Source organism: Patagioenas fasciata, chromosome 13, assembly GCF_037038585.1.
Source record: "Patagioenas fasciata isolate bPatFas1 chromosome 13, bPatFas1.hap1, whole genome shotgun sequence".
Lineage (NCBI taxonomy): Eukaryota > Metazoa > Chordata > Aves > Columbiformes > Columbidae > Patagioenas > Patagioenas fasciata.
In genome coordinates, this window is record NC_092532.1 from 13,940,760 (window position 1) to 13,963,286 (window position 22,527).

At 43.4% G+C, this 22,527-nt stretch overlaps 1 protein-coding gene across 2 annotated transcripts in view; it reads right to left on the minus strand.

Moving 5' to 3' along the window:
* The window catches only part of PHAF1 (phagophore assembly factor 1), a 31,908-nt gene extending 14,319 nt beyond the window's left edge, over positions 1-17,589 (minus strand). The window contains exons 1-7 of one of the 2 annotated variants that reach the window (XM_065848452.2): positions 17,507-17,589; positions 17,001-17,126; positions 12,145-12,227; positions 8,435-8,518; positions 5,044-5,087; positions 4,673-4,752; positions 115-209 (exon numbers count right to left, since the gene is read on the minus strand). In XM_065848452.2, coding sequence (XP_065704524.1) covers positions 115-209; positions 4,673-4,752; positions 5,044-5,087; positions 8,435-8,518; positions 12,145-12,227; positions 17,001-17,064 — 450 coding nt within the window. In that variant the 5' untranslated portion in view covers positions 17,065-17,126; positions 17,507-17,589. The other variant, XM_065848451.2, reaches the window with a different exon arrangement.
* Positions 17,590-22,527: the final 4,938 nt, after the last annotated feature.

Consider the following 22,527-nt stretch of genomic DNA (forward strand, 5'->3'; position numbering starts at 1 on the left):
AAATTCCTTCCAAATTACTGTTTTCTTTTGCTCACAGGAGAGATGCTGTAGGTGATATTTTGCAAGTACCATAGAGGCAAAAAGACTATCCATTAACTAAGAAGGATTGCTGACCTCGTACTTCGGCGTTTCAGTCCAGGAGTCTAACTGAAAAGAAAACGACAGTCCTCTGAAATTGAGGTGAAAGAGTTGCTCAGCTGAATTATACACTAAAAGGGAAAAAAAAGCAAAAAAAAAAAAAGTTACCAAAATAAACTTAAGAATCCTTCAGTTCAGATTTAACAGTACTTTTATCACCTTGGTGAACTTACTACATCTCGAGATGCAGGAGGAACACAATGACACAGGACAGCAACAGTTTTCCTTTTAATTTGTTGCAATAGAAATATAGCAATAAGAGAAACCTTAGATTCATAAGAGTTACCTATGTAAGCCTGTAGGCACTAACCTATCCCTAATGATACAATTACACAATATGACACAATCAATTATACCTTCATACCCCTAAAGCAGTTTAAACAGCTACTACTAGTCCGAAACTATTCTGTTCATTGTTACACAAAACACTTGTATGATATTAACCAGAGGGAAACACAATCCCGAGTGGGAGCTCACAGGTACCCCCTGCTACATCCACCTCTCCTCCCCAAGAGCAGCTCCCTCCGGCGAGCCCCAGTAACACAGCACAAGCAGGAAATGCTTCTGACATGCGGGTCCTAGGCCACTTACAATGAAAATTAAAAATAGTATCACCAGAACAAAGAGCAGTAATAAATTAGAACACGCACAGACTTCCAGCTGTCATCACGTCACAAGATGTCCTCATTTATTGCAATAAATTGCACATCATCAACTATAAACAGCAGTAAAAGTCATTTCAGTACTTATTCTAACAAGACAGACTGTTTTGTGAGACTATGGAAAGCTTAAAAACAATCCCAGGGGACTGGGAGCTTGGGAACAGTTTTGGCATTGATGCTACCAAACTTCAACCTGTGCCTGGCAGTGGCTGGGGGGAACACAGTGTTCTTCTAACACACAGAATCTGGTTCATTTGCAAAACAGTTTGAAAGCAGCAGAGGCAAACAAACAATAAAGCAACACTCCAACTAGAGAAGCTGTTTTCTTCCACTTTAGCAAAGGAAATTGGTTCAATATTCTCTTTTTTCTTTCCAATTTTATATTTAAGATGACATAGCATAGAGAGAAAATGCATATAAATATATTTCCTCTCTCTTTCCCCAAGTGTCTTTCAAATTTCAACTTGAGAGACATGTCACAAGATCTCTGGACAATGCCAGACTGCCAGGACAGAAAAGTAGTAGTTGAGCAATAAGCATTAAGCTTTCAAAAGTCATTATTTGCCTTTTCTGCAGAATGTGCTGGTTAAGAGCATTTTCCCTGCTTGTCACTCAAAAGAAAACGTGTGGGGAGAGGAAAATGTTTCGATCTGCAGGAAAATTACACAAATCTCTCTCATGTGATAAATTATGATGCATCTTTTCCAAAGCCCACAGCCAGCTGGAGAAGTGTTTTTCCCCTACTCATGCCAAGTGTGATATCTGATTATACAAATCGCCTCAGTTCCCATCCCTGCAATGTTTGTTGATGCTCAGGCTTAAAGGGCAAGGAAAGTTTTTATCCTGAAGAAGTTCTCTCATGTCTCCCTCCAGACCATATGTCACAACCATGTGATGAAACAAGATAAGTATTTTTAATTATTATTTTAAAAAAATTATTTATTACACAGGTACCCTGCAGAATAATCCTGTTGAAAATTGCTGATAGAAGCAAAAAGACAACTCCTTTGCTGCTGTGGTCTGGGTGAGGGCAAGGGAGAGTTTGCCTTCCAGGAAAGCAGCAGCGTGTGACCAGTGGGAAATGTTTCTGCAGAGCAGGAGGGGACAAAGCCACCAACACCAGCAAGGCTGCAGAAAGGACACAGTCCTGATAAAAGTGGAGGCAGATCCACAAAGTCAAGTCTTCCCGGTATCAAGTACAAGACTCTTCTGGCACTTCAGGGGAGTCTGGCCAACCTCTGAAGTCACCCAGAGTTCTAGAGCTCGCAGACAGGATACCCTGTCCTTGCAAGGCGGCTGTGGCAGGAGGGATGAGTGTTCTTCTTCTACCTCATGACTTCAGCTCAATCCCACAGCCCTTAGCCATGCTGAATGGCACTTCGGCAAACAGCCACGTCCAGAAGGACTCGGGACAGGATGCGATTTCAACAGAGCCACTGGCAAGAGCAAGCGCTTCCCAGCAGGAGGTCAGGTCAGAGAATCATGGAATCATGTGGGATAGAAAAAACAACCTTGGCTTGGATGAAGTTATTGACCTCTGAAGTGGTCATATTTCAGTCAGCCCCATGACAAAGATACCACCATGTTTCAAACTAACATAAGCCAAAAAGTAATGAGGCTGGTTCCAATTTTCCCGATGACTCTTCTTTTAAAACCACTGATCTGGCAAAACCAAAACTGCTCACTGAAGCTCAGTTTCAACACAAAACGGTTGCTAACCTTTTGAAATATGTTTTGAAACTATCACCGTATCCTGTTGCAGGAAAGGTCTGCTGCAACCACCTTGGTTTTAAGTGAAAGAGGACATTTTGTCTGAAATTCTAGTGGAGGTAACACAGAGATAGAAAACAAAATACTCCTAAAGGGCTGCATTGTGGTTTTGGAGGTGTACTGGTACAGAGAAGAGACAGTTATGTCACACTTTCATTCACGAAAAAACTGACATTTGGTACTTTTGTCACGTTAAGAAGAAGGTCCTCCATTCTCTCCCCATCCTAGCTCAAATTTTTGTGGGCCACGAAAATATCATCCCTCCTGCATGCTGAAAACTACTCTCTTTTTTTTTTCCCCTTTCTGTTTCAGAAAACACACAAAGTGTTATCAAAAACTTGCATTGCATGATACAGTTCAAACTGCTTACGACAGGAAGCTTAATATAGAGCATTTACTTCTACTAAGTAGGCTGTCAATGGAAGATACTGGATTTCCAGTGAGGAAACTGAATTAGCAAATGCACTAGTGAAATGGTGACAGAGGCAACATTTTAATAAAGAAATGTTTATATCTACATGCCACTGGATTAAAAGATGTTACGAAAAACTACCAACAGATGAAGCAAGTGTGCAAGTTTTCTTAATGGAATACAACAGGCACACAAGACCTGGCAAATTCAGCACAAGAACATGTGGTACCAAGCTACCTTTTAAAGTGCTTACCTACAATTTTATGCAGTAATAAAACATGCTATTCCTATCATAAGCAATGCTTACAGTTGGGTATGTATTTTTATGGTTCACAATATGACAATTTTGCAAGCACTTCACCTCTAAATATTTGAAAAAAAAAAAAACCACAAAACACTGTCACAGAACAAGTAAAACTTACAAACTGTCAAGGATATGAAACCCCTTTCACTCTTCCTAAATTCTATATAAGTTCTTGTACATACTATTTCCATAACAGATCTCACTATAGATCTGAGAGTTTCTCCTTAGAGGAAATGTTAAGAACATGACCAAAGTGAAGTTTAAAAAGGCCAATTCTGGTCTCTGGAGTATTATGGCTAGAAATCCTCCAAGATCCATTTATCTCCATCTGATATTCATCTACTACGGCAGGCTTTTATGCAATGATATTCCTTTAGCCACATGACTCTCCACAGTTAATAAATCCAGTTCTGCAATGTGCAGGAGCTTGTCCGCAGAGAACAAAGCCTGGCTATGCAATTGCCATCAATCACAAAGAACACTGGCCTGTTTGAGATCAGCCTAACTACTGCGAATGGACTGGGTTAAGCTAAAAATAGAAAATGATGTTCTTAAAAGGGTATCTTGCCTATATGGAGTTAATCTTCTTCCTTGTTATGCCAGTTTGTGACTTCATTTCTTGAAGGCTCCTGAGTAGTTTAATTATAAATATCCTCTTCAGATTTTCACCGCTGTCTTGCTTTCATCACCTAACAAACCCCTGAAATAAATTCTCCATTTTTCAAGTGTAAACAAGGAGCTTAAAGATAATATTTTTGCAGCTACAGAGGTGGTGAACAGCCAAGTAGCTGTGCAAGAGTCAGAGTGGGTTCAGCCAGGTTAATCAAACTTGTCTTGTTCTGGTCATGCTGCACGTAGGCCGGTTTCCCACCTCCCCAGTGGCCCCAGTAACAGGAAGGAAGCACAGGCCAGTTAAACGCAGGTTCAGACTTAATCCTGTCCTAGCAGGGGTATAACCACGTCCTCAGAGCAAACAGTCCTGGCTGACTCTGCACAGAGATCAGCTCAAATGTCTGTATGCTCATGGTATACTTCATCCCTAAGGACACTGGAGAGCTGACCGTGCATAAGAACGTGTAAAAACAACAGCATCAACAAGAAAGCTCACAATTTTCTGGTACTGGCAGTTCAAAACAGATCATTAATGACATCTCAACACACCATTCTGTGCCAAATGACTCTCTGCTTCACTATTTCACTTGAAGAAAGTCACAACTGAATTTGTAGTACGTTTTACGTGACATCCCAGCTATGAGAATATGACCATTCTGGAACACAACTACAGATCGTTCACAATTTCCTATGTAAAAATACAGGAAAGACTTCCCAGAAAGAAAGCCTGTCAAACTAGGTGTGCTTCTGATTCTCACAAATACTTCAGCTTACCTCCTGGATGTGTTGCTCCAAATGACTGATCAATTTGTTCTATAGTTGGAGCAATTGCCTGAGAGTTAAAATGGACACCACTGGAAAAGAAAATTAATCTGTCTTAAGTATACTGAACAGATTATACAAATGTTTACTAACAGCAATACAACATCTAAATTGGAAGAAATTTTCCAAGGCTGAAGGAAAGAATAAACTAGCAATTTAAACACGTGCTATGTTCAAGAAAGAATAACTATGTTATTTTTTGACAGTTTTGTTTGGTTTTGTAACTAGAATGACTGAAAAAATTCATTCAGGAGTAACAAAAAAAGGAGAGAAATCAGTCACTGTAATCAAGAAGAACTCACGGGAGGTCTTAAATCACTTACCAATATTTTAATTTCACCTTAGTCAAGTCATAAACTTCAATCACCTGAAACACAGGAAACAGAAACATTACCATACTTCACACATTCGCAAATCATTACAGAGGCAAATTCTTGTCAAAAGGCAGGAGCAGCTTGTGCTGCTCACTTCCCTCCTTAACAGAACTCTGCTGGGATAAATCACACGGACAGAGGCAAAATTCTGAAAACTCAGCAACCACGCGTCTGAAACAAGCACTGAAGAACAACCACAGCACCTCCAGATCCCATGGAAATCCACACTGAGCTGCAGAAAATCTTTTCACTAATACATCAGCTCCTTGATTTCTGCAAAGATTACTCTTCAGCAAACTCAAAGGAAAGTTAGAGCAAAGGTTAGCTAATTAGGGAAAGCTCTAATTAATGCCAAGTAATGGGCTATTCCCTGGGTCGCTCTACTGCCCTGAAGAAGGTCTGTGCGGGGCAGCAAGTCCTGCACTGAGTGCATGGTTCTAACCTTCCAACTCCTTTAACATAAAAGATGAACACAGCCAGACGAAGCAGTAGTGATCCATTTCCACACGACATAAAACTGCGTCCAGCGATCTCTGCAAGCACTACAGAACATACTCAGAGGAGCAGCCCACAAAAAATCAGAGCAGGCCATAATATCTAGTTCTGATATTTATTAAATATTTCAGACCTTACTGAATATTCCAAGGAGCTCCCCTCTCTGAAGATAATATCAGGTATGGATCCTTTGTCCTGAATACATTATTACAAATGTGCACTTGAGATGGATTTAATTCAATTTTTATGTGACTGTTACTGGATTCTGTGGCTAGACTGGGCTTGAAGCAGATTCTTTTTGGCAAGTAACCAGGGTCAAACACAAGCTTCTTCGACCCTACATATGTGTTCTTGTGTCCGCAGGAAAACACAGAGAGGACAAAACTGCTGCAAAGAAAATGTAAAGCGCTTTTTACTGCTTTGTATAATCCTCCAACAAAACACTGGCAGATTTAGAAAGGACTCGCTCTTCATCTAGAGAATAAAGCAGAATTCCCCAGGGATCTTGCTACCAAATGTGGTTTTAAAGCCTAAAAATATCGCCAGCTAAGAGGGAAGTCTTGGTTTTGGGAGATGCCTGGCAAATAACCCTAAATAAAACAACTTGCAATGCCTAAACCACTATATTAAAAAAAAAAGGAAAAGAAAAACATTTAATGTTATGCTGTTGACTCATAAAATGCTGGAAGAGTTCTCCGAAGCACTTTATTTCCCACACATATAAGCAACAAACACAGCACAAAGCAAGCAACAAAGGAACATTATGGCATATTATAAAGAAAAGCCAACAAATTTTTCTTCTTAGTAAATATACTCTGAATTACACTTTTTGGAAAAAACTGGTTAGTCGGTATTTTAATTCAAATGCAGTCTGACATGTCCAGGTTTCCTTTACTGCACAGCTTGTTAAAAACAAAGGCTACTTTTATGAAAAGCTAGGAGTGATTTTTCATTTTTTTAGTGACCTTGCACATCATCTTTTCCCCCCAGAAAACGTTTCTGAAAAATAGAGAAAACCAACATCCCCCACATCTAGTTCTGCAGCAACTACTGGAAAACATCAGGCACCCTCCTGAAGTTCTAGTGGTGGAAGACAAAAGGACACATTGTGGAGAAACGTGCGAAGAAAAGCACTCGCATAGTTCTTAGAACAATAGATATTGAAATGACAAAGTCAGACCCTCAAAACTGGAGGTGAAGAGACGTAGCATGCACTAGTTACAGCGCTTCAAAAACACTACAAGATTGTGACATGTCAAAAAACATCAGTAGGCAAGCCACACACTTGAAGTTATTTTCAAGGTATTATCTTAAAATTTCTAAATTCACATATAAAACTCCCATTATGACAGAATGACTTAATGAACAGAAAACTACCGTAAAGCAATTACAAACTGAAATCTGGCAAAGCAGTGCTCAGTTGTCCCCCATCTGAGTTTAATTTGAACTGAAAATTGTTCTACCATTTTTTGTGGTTTTATAGTTAATATAAAAGAGAGTTTTAAAAATACAAACTATCGTGGTATTACAGGTTACAGCTATAGAAATAAGTACTTTCAACAACTAATAATTTGGGTTCCTATTGAAGAATTTTATATATATATTAAAAGTAGCTGAAGAACTCAAGTTTCAGCTGATAAAACACTCCTACACTCTTCCAGTAATTTTGGGGATAAAGCACTGGGTTGACACTTTGGAGTGACATTTTGCTGCTGGTTTTATTGGAGACGAGAGTGAGGGGAACAAGTTTGGAAGTATGGATGTGAGCAGCATATTCCAGACTTGCCTAAAGGGTAAGCATTCCATATTTACCATCAATCACACCTAACCCCACACTGCTGCTCCCAAAGGTTAAATAGCAGGGTAGTTAGAGCAGTTCACTCTCTCTCAATTAGCCCAATCAACACTTGGGCATTTTGGTCACAGAGCAATTTAAGCACAATTTAAGCACCCCAGCTGAGAACCACACTGACAATTGTTCTGCACAGCTGGTCCTGCCAAAAGGGCCACCCTGAATAGCTAAGAAGTCACATATAGATATTTTAAATGTTTCAGTTAAGAAAGCTTTTCAAAATTTTGTACTGGTCTAGTCATACTTCCACAGTCCCACAACCACTCGTTTTGGGTGGGTGAAACACACCACCTTCATAACAGGTTTTTTGTAAACATAAATGCCATGGGAGGTTAATGACCAGCCCGTCCTTTATTTTGCATCTTAACTACACAATACATTCTAGAGAGAGACAGAGCAACACTCAGGCACCTAAAAGTACAGCAGCAGAATTGCTGGGCTGAGGGCTTTGATCGCAAGAATAAAAACTCATCCAGAATGAACTGAAGTTGGTGCAGGAGGCAGCTGCTCACGACATGCCTGAATGGGGCTTCCTGGGAGAAACCCCATGCTCAAAGCCACTCAACTGAAAACTAAGAATAGGTAGAAGGCTTTTTTTTTTTCCAAAAACAAAATGGCAGCACAGATAAACTAACAACCTAGGCAGAAAACAACACTGTTTGGTTTGCATTAACCAATGCACTGATTTCAACTCCTAGACTTGACTTTAGTAATGGTCTTTCACAGCTTGTGCTGCAACTACAGACTAGATGGGCAACTGAGACCATACCGGACCATTGTACTCCAATGTCACCCTTACAGTCCCCAGCACGATGCTTAAGCGTCTTAATCCTATAAACAAATATTTAACCCCCAAACCAAAAAAGTGCAGTTCATTATCGCGAGAGAGCACTACATATAGCAAATTAAATGTCTAAAAGAACCACATACTTATGCTCCGTTAAACGTCAACATATTCTATGTTTTTTGTTTGCAGGAAGGGTGTTTTCTTACCTTAAGTCTCTGATTGAAAGCATCAAACAGCAGTTTGATTCCATCCTGAGTCAGGTTAAGGATGAGGTCATGGCTAAGAGGTGACTGGAAAACAACAACAAAAAAATCTGGTAGGCTTTGAATTTCAACATTTCTTTGTTAAGATACATATAATTGTATAAGTACAAATTGGTTCCTTTGGAAAAACAAATCTGCCTCAGAAAACAACCCCTTGTTCAATGAATAAGAATAATGAAAATACATTTGGCCAAACCTCTCAACCCCTTCATTTTCCTTATGAAAAGAAATTGAAGTGACAGTGTAAGATCTGCACCCTGCAAGAATTCCCAAAGGGGTACTTGTCCGTTACTTTAAGTGGGGAGAAAATAAAAGAATGCCTTGAAAATTAACATTCCAAGTTTAGGATTGCCACAGACCATCCCTGTATGATGTCTGCATTCTTGGAACACGAAGATAACAGCCCATCTCACTAAGTCTTGCATCAGAACCAAGGATACACATGACAAAAAGATGAGAGGGCTTTCCACTTCAAAAACCACAGTGTCACAGTCTCTTTCAGGTCTCAAAAGGAAGGCTTCAGATTTATGTTGTGAATGTAGGTTTCCTTAGTTACTGTGAATCACAACAACTGAAGAGGTCTAATTTGCAGTCTGCTGGAGTCAATAGGAGACATTCCACTGGCTTCACTGGTGCCTGTACAGGCTTTACGCCACCTTGGCTGCGACACGGTGGAAGCTGCTCACTCACTCCTGTACCGGTACAATCGCATACACACCGGCACTTGGCCCTAATTCAGCTATTTGATCATGTACCATCTAAAGCACATTTGCTTCCAAAAGCTCTCCCCTCCACAATTGTCTTAGAGGAGCAAAAAGGCTGAAAGACAGGCAAGCAGCAATACTCATGCCCTAGAATTGCACCGAGCAGTTATCCAGCAAAAGACAGAATGGGGTTGGGACATCTGGAGCATATACAGGCACCTAATGCAGGCAGCTGTACCATACAGCCCCTTTTATGAATTAAGCATAAGCGATGTTAAAAACTGTTGCTCTTCCCTTTGTTCTACTGGGAGAAGGTCTGGGTTTTGACTATCAGAGATCTAATTTTCATCCTAAAATTTCTCATATCTTTATTCTCACTGTCTTCTAGCCTGGACACTTTTTGTGCATTCTCACGTGCATCTCCCACACCTTCCCAAACCGTATATTGAAGTAATCAGATCCTAGACTTCACATTGCTTGGACAAAACAAGCCCCAGGGCTTTCAGTCCCTTGTGATGCAGGTTTCCTGTTCCCCTTGATCACTCCAGGAGCATTTCCTGAAGTAGGTTCAGTTTGAGCTCATCTTTCTTCAACACTAGTGATCTGACGTTTAAGCTGCCTTCTAAATGAAAACTTCAGAGCACTTTGCACAATGGCATCAATATTTTACTGCTACCAAACTTTTATTATACTGTGTAGAATTGAAGCAGCACTGCAACATGAGCCTGAGATAAAAAGGTCAAATGTTGATCCTGATGGTCTTTTTTTAAAATCCCTTATGAATCTAATTTAGAAAAGCTACAGACAGAGTAAAAAATCATGTGCCTTGTTACACTTAAATATACCAGAAGTCTTCTGATATGCGATATGCTCGGCATCTCACGCGTTTCCAAGCAAGATTTTTGTAAGGTTATCCCAAAATTCATGAGAACATTACAAGTACTTTTGAGTGGCTAAAAAACCAAAACCCAGCATCTGAGGAAAAGCTTGACAATTATTACAGCCAACAGCTTCTGCTATATGCCAGTATATTTTCTGATAGAAGAAAAGTTTCAAGCGCACAAATTTAGTTCACGAGACTTTTAAGACACAAACCAGAACATCAAGTGTGAAAGATGATGCTGGGAAGCAACAGGAGAGTCCTTCCTAAAGGAAGCAACTCAAATGTGCAGTTAACACCACTGATCTACATAAAGCTGCAGAAAAAACTTATCACTGAACAACCCCACCAACACAAACCCAGAGGATTAAGTTTACAAAAACATATAAAGGCAATTAAGTAGCCACTTAAACTGATCAACAAGGAGTTAAAATTCTGTAGTCACGGAAAATGGTTCATCAAGCTTTTTATGCATAGTTTGGGCATCCCATTTACATCAAGTTAAAAAGAAAACCGTGGGTGGATCTAATTGCATTTAATTGTCATATAAATTTTAAAAGGAAATACTCACTGCTGGAGTTCCAGGATCAGAAATTCAGTACTTTAGATGCAACAACTTTAAGTAGTATCACTAGGCTCAAAGCCATTATTTTAGAAAGCAAAGAGGAAATATGTGAAGGCTGTTCAGGTATAGCTTAGCTACATAAAAATTGCGCATAACAAAGTTTATTTAAACTATTAAACTATGCCACAAGGCTGAGAACTATTATTTTATTGGACTATGTTAAAATCACCTATACATTTATTACAGTTTGGGGAGAAAAACCCTAAGAACAACCCCTGCAGAAACAATAAAAATTCAGTGTACATGGTCAAGCAATTGTATCTTTCCAATCAGTGTAAAGAGCTAAGCAGTGGTATACCTTGCTTTTTAGCACTGGACTGCTAATCCTTCTGTGATTTTACAAAACTGAGAAGAACAGGAATCTGTCATCAGTTATCTAAACAAACCTAGAAATAATTCTGGAATGCACTGTGAGAAAAACTAGAAAACCTCTGAAGCATACAAAAACCAAGGGACGCATTCACTGCCAGATGGATGCTCCCATGCATGAAGTACGAGGAGCTAGATTCTCAATTTGCAAAGTAAATATTCAGTCAGCGTAAAACCCATAAATCTTCACATTGTGGGCAAAAAAAAGAAAAGGATAACTCATTTAGTTACACTAAATACGTATCCAGCAGTAAATGCCAGAGTCAAGCTTGTTCCCCGGTCATTCAGTATTCACTGTGAATGCACAAGTACTCAATTGGTATTTTGATACAAATTGAAATTCTATCAAATTTTGCCTGTTTCCTGATACGAAGATCTGTAATCTACAACATATGAATATCATCTCCTGGTTAATGTGCACTTCGCGTGACACACATCTGGAGTCACAATCCTCCTTTTGTCCCATCACCTCTCCCCTTCCAGCTCCTTAGAAGGTGGGTATATAACATCTTTTATCTTGCAGAGAGGTTTCACTTCTAGTCCCCTTTTTTGGAAGTCAAACGTATTGGGAACTAATGAATATTTAGTTATAACGAATGATTAAAACATCTACAGCTGGTTTAATTTACTGGATCCATTTTCTGCAGACAAAACTGCAGATCCAGAGAAGCAGCGTGGAAGCCTTTTCAATGGGTTCATCACCACAGAACCAAACATGAAAGTGGAAAGTAATGAGTGATTCGGTACTTCAAAAATACTGCAACAGATAATGTCAAATGACTAGAATTACCAAGATAATTACAGAACATTTGCCTTAAAAGAAAACCAATACTAGCCCACCACTGCATATACAAAATGATACCCGTTAAATCACTGCACTGAGGATTATTATATTTGATGTGAAACTGTTGTAAAAAGCTACAGCTCTGATGTGGTGGCAATAATTTGGTGTAATTTGACTTCAAGTAACTCCACACAATTCATACCACACCTATGTTAGCATGACACAGTGTCAGTATATCCTCTTCTTTGCGGGACACGATGAAGGTTACGACCTGGCTGCTGCGCAACTCACCTGCTCACTGTAGAGAACCTGGACGTTTTTGATGATGCGACAGTGTTTCTGAAGAATTGCTACAGCCTGAGCCAACGGCATTCCTGTAAAAAAACCAACAATTGTGTTACTTCAGTTTGGAGACCAACTAAGAGTGTTTTTTAACAGGAAGGTTGCGGATGAGGTCACAGAGCCGTCATCAGCAAACAGTACATTACAACAGAATCAACAGGCTGACTTGACTCATAGTATCAGCAAAGACCTGTTTTTTTGAAACAGAAAAGTCATTGTTTATCTACCAGTCTGCTAGGCACATATGGAAGAAAAGTATTTCTAGCCACAAAATTAAATAGTGAAGTTCAGGCGGAAAAAAACCACAGATCTTTCTACAACCCGTGTGCAAAATTTTCTGCTTCTTGGGGCCAACAATGCGATAATTGATGAAATAGCCCCTGCCGACCTCCACAGGAGCATTCCCACACACATTCAGCAGGCTCCCAGCCTGCATTTTATGGCCTACCCTTTATCAAGCTCGATAAACTACTAAGTAGTCGTACAAGATAGACACAAATATTAAAATGGAGCAATGATTCTCCTTCGCGGTAAGAGGCCACATTAGCTGCTGCTACAGCTACATCTGTGTCAAGGAAGGAACTTTATCTTCTCAGTTTACAGACAAGATAAACATGCTCAACAATTTGGTTCAATTGAAGTAATACACTTCATAGTCATTCACCCTCTAACACAATTTCAAGGGCTTATTTTTGTTGATTTTTTTCTTCAGTGTATATCTTATCTTTACAGCTATAAATTTTTTGAAAGTGGAATGAAACAGCTGATTCTGCAGAAAGAACAGCACCGCAGCATCTCATCCTTTATCACACTTAAAGCCTTTGTTGCCTTTCCAAATGAAATGTGATCGTTTTCCTGGATTCAAAGCACGCATTTATAAAGGAAGGCTCATAATTGTGAGGTTTTATTTCCCTATTAATTGCTGTAAGTCAATTTAGATTAGTTATCTGACATTTTATTTACATTCCTTGCCCCATTCTTTTCTATTTCTAGTTTTTCAACATTAAGGAACTTGCCTTGATTAGGGAAAATTTACCATGGGACCCACAGTTTTATTTATGTAACAGTTCTGGCATTCAAATTTTTAGTTTCTACCTACACCTCTCAAACTCGTGTTCTAAAGCACTTTTTGGATATTACCTACTATACCAATGTGACAAAACTCCCCCCTTTCTCCATTTATATCTCACACACGCCTAGATCACTGTTGGTATTGCTTTAATGTAATGCAAGCATAACACTAAAAAACCCTGTTATTATTTCCACTGTTGCACTAAACCACATGCCTGTCGCACCCATACACTGCAGCTTTTCTGCAATTATGAAATCGACTTTTGGTAAAACAGGCTTCTAGATGAGAACCACTGTGATTCAGTTTGTAAATAACACATACAACTGTTTCTGTGAAATTGTTTTTCACGTTAGCTTGTAATCCTGGAAACGATTTTTTTTTTTTCCAGCTAGAAATTATACACCAGACGATTATAGAAAAAAGAGTAGTTATTTTAATAATGGTAATAAAATTAAGAGAGCCCTGTTTCCTATTATCTAGGAAATAGCAGTTGCCTTGTAGTCTAAGCAGCTGAGTTTTTAAAAAGACCGTTATTATGTATTAAATAATATTTCCAAAATGGAGCAGAAACATAAATAAGAGCAAGAAGTTAAGATCAAAGATGCTGCTAAGAAAGTTTCACATTTCTTAACCTATTAAAAGATTAAAAAAAAAAAGGTAAATATTATTTTAAAGCATAATATCTATTTTCAAAGTCACTATTTCTAGGAGACTCGCAGAGGTAGGACCAGGAGCTCTTTTAAAGAACCAAAAGGCAAAGGCTCAGGCACAACCAGCCAACAAACTGACAGGATCTGTACGCCCACAGCAAGTGGCGCAAGTAGGTAAAGTTTCAGTAAAAAAGCAGGTTAAAAAAAGCATGCACAAATACGAAGTTCAGTTCGCAGTCCGATGTAAACTGATGCAATCTGGGGCTGGTAAGTGTGCAAACAGACGGCTCATGTGACTCTCTTACTCAGAGCTTTCTCAAGCTGCAAGCAAAAGGACATGGACTGATTTTATTCAGCTTTCAGCAACTGAGAATCAAGCAGATTTTACCAGGCAGCTGCTTAGCAAAGATACAATGAGCAACTTGAGTTCTCCAAGAACAGTTCGCAGAACCTAAAACGTGTGGAGGAGCCAGTATCTCCCTTTGCCTCCATGAGCAGGGAACGAAAGGAGTAAGGAAACTGGGTTATTTTTCTCCACCCTTCTCACGCACACACAGACACACACACAACACCCCCTTTTCCTCAAAACTCGTCAGCCTTTGCAGTCAAGGAGGAAAACAAAGAATTCTTTTACCCCTGCTCACTAGTCAGAGGGAAGCAAACATGGTTTCCAGCACATCAGAATCAACTAAATGGAGCTACAGCAAATAACATCCACAAAGATCAGACCTGGGACTCTTCTGTCACAGACTTTTCCCTCTGAACACTGGAGTGACACAAGACATTCCTCACATGCACTGGTCACGAACAACATGGCTTGAAGTGTCTACGCTACTATGCGTCTTGAAGGGGAGGGGAGTAGAGGAGTGAATAACGGTTAACAGAGAATACAAGGAAATCCAAGAGAAGATGAACCGTAACACATTAAATATAGTGAAACTTAGTAGGAAATGAAAGTACAAAAAGCAATATAAATGCAAGTATGCCTTAGAAATTATATGTCTCAAATGCTAGTAATACAGCTATAGGCACTACAGAATAAGTATTTAATTGTTCTCCTTTAAAACAGCAGGAATGTAGCCCGAGAGGTGCAGTGACACAGGTATCTAATTGAACACACAACTCAGCCTTGGTGAAGTTTTTTATGCTCTGGTCACATAGTGAGTCAACACTGGAGCCAGACACAGAATCAAAAAACTCATGTAAAAAAATTTCCTGGCATTTCCCCTCAGTCATCTCCATTGTGGGCACAATTCTAGAAGCCAGAGTCAGCAGCAGGTCAGGAAGAGTGCCATGGGTTGTGCTGAGAGCAGATCCAAACAAACCAGGAGCAGAAACCCGCTGGCAACAAGAATCCCACTCACACCAGCACTTCCAGCCTTGCCACCACTAATGCACTTGAACCAGCTTTATCAGGAGGGACAATTTTCATACAATATCGTATGCACAGGACAAAGCGAAGTATCTCACTACCTCGTCAGTCTCCTGCTCTATACCAGCAGGTCATGCTAATTATATATTAGACACATCACGTGGTGGCTCTGTTTACTCCAAGAATTACAGCCGAGTTTCCTCCCTCTCGCATCTGTGTGTGTGTGTCTGTACACATACACAGAGACATAGGATATAATTTTATCCATGCAATTGCATTAACGGGCTTCTTTGGGGGTTCTTGGGAAAAGGAAAATCATTTTCTCTCCTCTCCTTTTTCATTTTTATAAGGAGAATGGGGGGAAGCTGGTACTACATATTTACGAAGCTTGTCGTGGTATATCATCTGAGATTTAATTTATTTTCAGGTAACACAGGCACTACAGGACCACGGAAGGTCACGCAGAGCTGAGAGAACACAGTAACACGTTAGTGATATAAGGAGATCACCGAGATTTCAAAGGGTAGGACCTGAGGTTCTATAATTAGCCTCCAAAAGCCAATCTAACACTCCCTGTAACCATCAAGTTGTACTTGACTCTGAAGTCCCAGCAGTGTAACCAGCCCTTTGTGTCTGATGGGTTTCATGTAAACAACTCCAGGTCACGGCACCACTCCTACGGTGCCACCCAAGTTCACGGCAGCTTTTCAAGAGTGTGTTTAAGGAACGGTCTGTGTCCCCGCTGTCACAGGTGACAACAGCAGCAGGGTATCTCAATTTCTGGCAGATACAGGCAGCTGCCACACACAGGGCCCTGTTTACTTTGGCCAAACTACTGCTACCATTAACTGTGCTTTAAGCAGAGCAACAACAAACACAGAAAACTTTGACAGAAAGAGTCCAACACTGATACCTCAAACGATCACTCAGAAAGTGTGATAGCTACAGTACTTTCTGAGAGTTTTAAGGACTACCAATATCTGCTTGAGAACAAAAGTCATCTGAAGAATCCGTACTATCTCAGTTTCAACTGTATATTTAAGTGCCCTGGGCTGAGCACCAGCCAAATTTCCATCAGCTGGGGGAAACTCTTTCTCATCACAGTAAACAGAGCAATAGCTGGTAAGAAAGGACCTCTCACACTGATGGAAAAAATAAGAATCACTTAGGGGAGAACTTGTTATCTAACCTTGAGTAAACCGCTCAAAAATCTACTTTCTCCAGTATAACATCACAACCCAGAAATTACACAAAGAAATTGTGAAACTCAACTCCTTTATGACGGGTTTGTTCAGAAAAGCACAGTATTAGGATACAGTTGAAGATGCTGATATCACCTGACATATATTCAGATGATTATCCGCACATCCATACCTCCTCTTTTAGGAGGAACTTAAAAAAATTACTAGTCTAAGATAGCAAGGCAAGACAAGGTAAACAAGAGGAAGAAAGCATACAAGCAGATAGGCTAAGCACAACTCCACACGCAAAAGCTAAATAAGAGCCTATATGCTAGAGGGGAACATTCAAAGCTTGTTCATTAGTATTTTTAGTGACAGAGGAGGGTGAGCTTTGGCTCTGTCGCCCACTCTTGCAAGTCCCTAAAAGCGCCAGGGGAACCTCAGGAAAGCCAGACCGCGAGTGGAGCCGAATGTCCCCGGCCCATGGACCCGGGGTGGGAGGGAGGGACGGGGGCACGGGACACACTTACCCAAGGTGAACTCCCATTGCTCGTTCCCCAGAGAGCGCTCGGGCACCACCTCCAGATCCAGCATTGGCTCAGGTAGCGCGGGGGCCGCGGGCTAGCACGGCGGGTCACCCGGGGGCGGCCGGACCTCTGCGAGGAGCGGGAAGGAACGGGAGAGGAGCGGGAGGGAATCTCGCACCCGCCCCCCCGCCACCTCTGAGGGGACTCCCCACCCCCCGGGGGCAGCGCTCAGTCACAGCGGAGCCCCAGGAGCCGGGCTAGGCCCAGCCCCGCTCACCACACACCCGGGCCCCCCGCCACCGCCTCACGGCCCCGCCGCCCGCGCCCTCCCCCCCCCGCCTAGCCACCGACCGCGGGCAGCTGCTGCCCCGCCCGCCCGTTGCCGCGGGGGAAGCGGGGCCACCCCGGCTCGCCGCCGGGCCCGGCCGTGCCCAGAGCGGCCCCCGCCCGCCCGTGAGGGGATGGGGGGGCACAACCCCCTCCCCCCGCGCTGCGGGGCTGCGACTCACCTCACTTGCGGCTGCTGAAAAAGTGCTTTGCAGCTGTCGTCAGGCGAGCCCGCGCCCGGGGCGGGGCGGAGGGCGGGGGCGGGGCTAGGGGAGGTACGCCCCGCCCCCAGGCCGTGGGGGAGAGGGGAAGGTGTCGGCCTGGCGAAGGCGAGGTCGTAGGTTCGAGTCCTGCTGCGGGAGATTCAGGGCTGCCCTGGGAGTGGCGGGTACAGCTCCACTGACACTGTCTGTCCTTACTTCCAAGCAAGTTTCAGACCTACAGCAGAAACCCTAATTACCGCATGTCACAGCCCACCACAGTAAGCTCAGGTTTAAAAAAAAACCAACACAACAAACAAAACCAAACCCAACCAAACAAAAACAATAAACCAAACCAAACCAAACAAAAACAGCAATGAAGCAAACCCAAGCCAACCTAGTTCCATCCAGTTTTTCCAGTTGAAAGGCCAGGATGGGGGAAAGAGCTATGGAGAAATTAGTCAGTGGCACAAGCAACATTACCGGAACAAGCTCAAGAATGACTCAGTAAGGAAGAAAGTAGTAACAAGGTAATTTGCTTTGCAATATTATTTAAGAGGGGTCCTGCCACCCAAGTGTGGTTTTTATCCCTCAAGAAGTCCAGTTTTCCCCTGGGATGGTAGTCACCACACATGAACTTCTGCACAGACCCAGAGGGCCGCAGGTGCAAGCAGTTGGCATCCATGTCGCAAATGAGAACAGACATTGAGAGGATGCCACCAACTTGACCACCTCATGTAAGACTATCACCCATTTTTACAGTGGAAACACAATCCAAGATGAATGGCAACAGGTCAAGCATTGCCCAACATAAGCAGAGAATTAAAAACAAATGAGAAAAACCCAGGGTACAGACCTGTGCCAGCCTCCCATGAAGCAATGCATCCGCTGGAGTGGAGCTGCACAAGTGATGAAAATTCAAGAGGGTCCAGAGGGTTTGGAAGCAGATGTGAGTCCTTCTGCTGGCAGATCAGGGCTCCAGGAGTGGTAGGGAGTGGGAGGAGATGCCTTTTTTCCACATCTATTTGAGGGTGGCAGCAGAAAAACCTCCCCTTGGGCAACACCCATCTCCCATCCCCTCTCCTTTGCTCCATCCCTCAGGGCAGTGATGCTCGGTCCTGGCTTGACCCCACCACCCAACGTGTTGCCCATGCGCCCCATCCCACATGCCCACCATGTCCCAGCAGAGGTCTGCAGCCTCATGCTCACACCAGATGCTCCACTTGCTCCTTGTGTCACCAGCAAACACCCAATCTTCATAAAGCCCAGAGTGAGCCAGCCTGCTCTGGAGCCCCAGGTCTTGGGTGAAAAAGCAGGAATTTGCTTTTCATAGAATCACAGAATAGTTTGGGTTGGAAGGGACCTTCAAAGCTCACCCAGTGCCCCCCCTGCCATGAGCAGGGGCATCTTCACCAGCTCAGGTTGCTCAGAGCCCCGTCCAGCCTGGCCTGGGATGTCTCCAGGGATGGGGCATCCACCACCTCTCTGGGCAACCTGGGCCAGAGTTTCACCACCTTCATTGTCAAAAATTTCTTCCTCATGTCTGGCCTGAATCTCCCCTCTATTGCAACAGGCCCTGCTAAAAAGCCTGTCCCCATTTTTCTTATTGGCCCCTTTTAAGCACTGAAAGGCCACAATAAGGTCTCCCTAGAGCCTTCTCTTCTCCAGGCTGAACACCCCAGCTCTCTCAGCCTGTCCTCCCAGCAGAGCTGTTCCAGCCCTCTGATCTTTTCTATGTCTCCTCTGACCCCTCTCCAACAGGTCCATGTCTTTTCCTTCCCACTGGAGCCAATACCCGCTGGTAAGCCGCTTCCTGCACCGATGCGGCCTTTGCGCATCAACGCATCGCGCTTTGCTCTCCAAAACCCCACATACACCGGCTGAGCACACACCGCATCCAAGCCAGCTGCAAAGAAAAGCCGTCCATTACAGTTTCAAACAACTCTTTCAACAACCAGTCTATATTAATACCCACAGGCGCAATCACACCTCATTTTCCACAAGCAGACCAAGCCATCACCAAGGGGGAATCAGAACGTTAAAAAAGAAAACCCCAGTCACATTTAGGAGCAGGACCATGCCCAGGCTCTGCTCTAAACACCATGTTTCCCAGCATCTGCCTTCGGGTCACAGAGCTGTCAAAGCAGGCCAGATTTTAATGTATACGGTGTGGAGCGAGCCCCAGGGAAATTAGCTTTCCCTTGAAGTCAGCTGTACACTGCTCTATTTATTATTCATGCCTCACTCACCCTTTTTTTTTTTTTAAATATCCAAGCACGTTGACATCTTAATATGCTGAAATGCACAGAGGTGCTGCCAATTTTTCCCCTTCCTTCCAGCCCTCTGACACATCTTTATTGGCTCAAGAAGAGAAGTAAGCCTTTCCTCTCCCAGGAACATGAGCTGACCCTTCATCACAAGCCAACAATGGTACTCCAGCTCTCTGTGTGTATGTGTATATAGATATATATATATACACATACACACATGTACGCTTTTATATATATATTTTTTATATATATATACATGGTGACACCCATGAGGAACATGCTTGAGAGAATAAAGGCCTCGCTAGAAATCTTGTGTATCCCGTTTATTTCATGGGGCATGAAGGACACCCCAGCACTCACTTCGAACTGGGCCCAGGGCACACACGCAGTGATGCTGGATGGAAAGCAGGTGGATGCAGATCAGCTGGGCTTTGCAGAAGCTCTTCTCCAATTTGCTCTTGGAACACCTTGAGGAACACAATGGGTTGAGCTTTCATTAAATAAACACATAAATAAAAATCAGTAACCACTGAGAAAAAGAGCTGAATTCCCTCTGTAGGTTCGTCGATTAGAAAGCAAAGTGACTTAATGCCAAACAAATAAATCCTGAGTTAATTGATTTTTATATGTGTCTCTACCTTACCCCCCCATCCCGTTTTCACACATCACCCCAAACCCCAGCCCAAGGAGGAGAAGGGATCTCAGCCCCACCACATTGGGGCTTCGCTCTTTAAAATAATAACCGGTGTTTTGACGAGGGGCTGTCATCCAGGGAGCGTGCCAGCCCCTTCTATGCCTCCGAGCTTAAAATATACCCCTTAAATAACTGGGAGGGCAAAGCAAAGCTGCTGGGGGGGGGCAGGCGAAGGCAACGTCACCAACCAAAATTATTCTGTAATTCTATGATCCCAGTAGATTCCAGCAGATATCGGCTGCTCCCGGCCCCCGAACGCAACCTTTAGGTTGCGTTCGGGGGCCGGGAGCAGCCGATATCTCCAGAGATGCTGGAATTTTACTTGACCAAAAATGCACCAGGGCTTGCAGCCGTGCCTGGGGAAAGCACCAGCGGCTCATAGTGAAGCCAAGCTGCCCTCTCCCGATGAGATTTAACAGCGACACAAATCACGAGGGGAAGGAAATCTGCCCGGAAAAACTGAGCTGGAAACAGACCCCAAACTTGTTTCAGGGGGAAACATATTTGCTGTAAAGCTCTGAAGTTGCTGCTGTTTATTGGTTTTTTGGAGGTGCATTTCTTGCTGAAAAGATTGGGGTTTTGCAGTTAGAAATGTTTCCAAAAAGCATTTGTAGCTCCCCTGGTTGCAGAGGAATGCGGGGGGTTGCTTGTGCTCCTGGGACAAGAGTTGAAACTCTCTGGGGGAATTTATCCCACCACTTCAAGGGGGTTTACCCACAACCAAAAGATTGGGGTGCCCTGGTTCCCACCAAGGTGAGCAGCACCTATGGACCCAGCTCGGGCAGAGCGATGCTGCACCCATCGGTGCCAGGATGGGGGTCCTCAGCCAGGCAGGGGCTGGCAGCACCGGGGGAGACCCCTGCCTCTGCTTTTCCCTGGTTCAGTATTTCTCCCCTCCTCTTCTGCGCTAAGCACGGCTTGCCAGGATGTTTTCAAACACCCAGAAAGCCACCAGAGCCATGGCCAAGGTTAACATGGGCAGCCAAGGGGCAGCAGGGTAGAAACCTCGAGAGAGGTTCTGCTTCCCCTCTACTCTACCCTGGTGAGACCACACCTGGAATATTGTGTCCAGTTCTGGGCCCTCAGTTCCAGAAGGACAGGGAACTGCTGGAGAGAGTCCAGCGCAGGGCAACAGAGATGATGGAGTGGAGCATCTCCCGTGTGAGGAAAGGCTGAGGGAGCTGGGGCTCTGGAGCTTGGAGGAGACTGAGGGGTGACCTCATTAATGTTTAACAATATGTAAAGGGTGAGTGTCACAAGGATGGAGCCAGGCTCTTCTCGGTGACAAGCAATGATAGGACAAGGGGCAATGGGTACAAACTGGAACACAAGAGATTCCACTTAAATGTGAGAAGAAACTTCCTCTCAGTGAGGGTGACAGAGCCTGGCCCAGGCTGCCCAGGGGGGTTGTGGAGTCTCCTTCTCTGCAGACATTCAAACCCGCCTGGACACCTTCCTGTGGAACCTCAGCTGGGTGTTACTGCTCCGGTGGGGGGATTGCACTGGATGAGCTTTCCAGGTCCCTTCCAATCCCTGACATTCTGTGATTCTGTGAAAGTGGTTTTTTTCCAATGGGTTAATTACCTGCACACAAAATCTCCAGCATCTTGTGAGCCTTGTCCAGAGAACCTCCGTGGGCTGCAGGGATGCAGGCTTCAGGAGAGCATCCTCCTGTCCGCCAGCCCCAGGGTGCAGCCATTGAGAATCAAGATTTTCAAGGTGATTCTGCGTTTGGTCAGGTATAGGAAGGTGATGTGCACCCAGCACGGGCTGGAGACCACAGCAAGGCTTCGGCATGCACTTTACTCCATCAGGACTGCAGCGGCCACCAGCATCACTTGCCACATCTGAGATTTGGGCAACTGCCCTGCAGCCCTTTGGAGAGCCAGGAGGAGCATGGGTGGCCCCCCTACACTGCCATGGGTGCTGCTGGCAGGGACTGCGCTGTGCCAGTCCCCCACTGCCAGCCCAGCCCTGGCAGGAAAGGATCTTGAACCCAAAGGATCAATTTGGCACCCAAGCCAACATCTGTGCTTGCT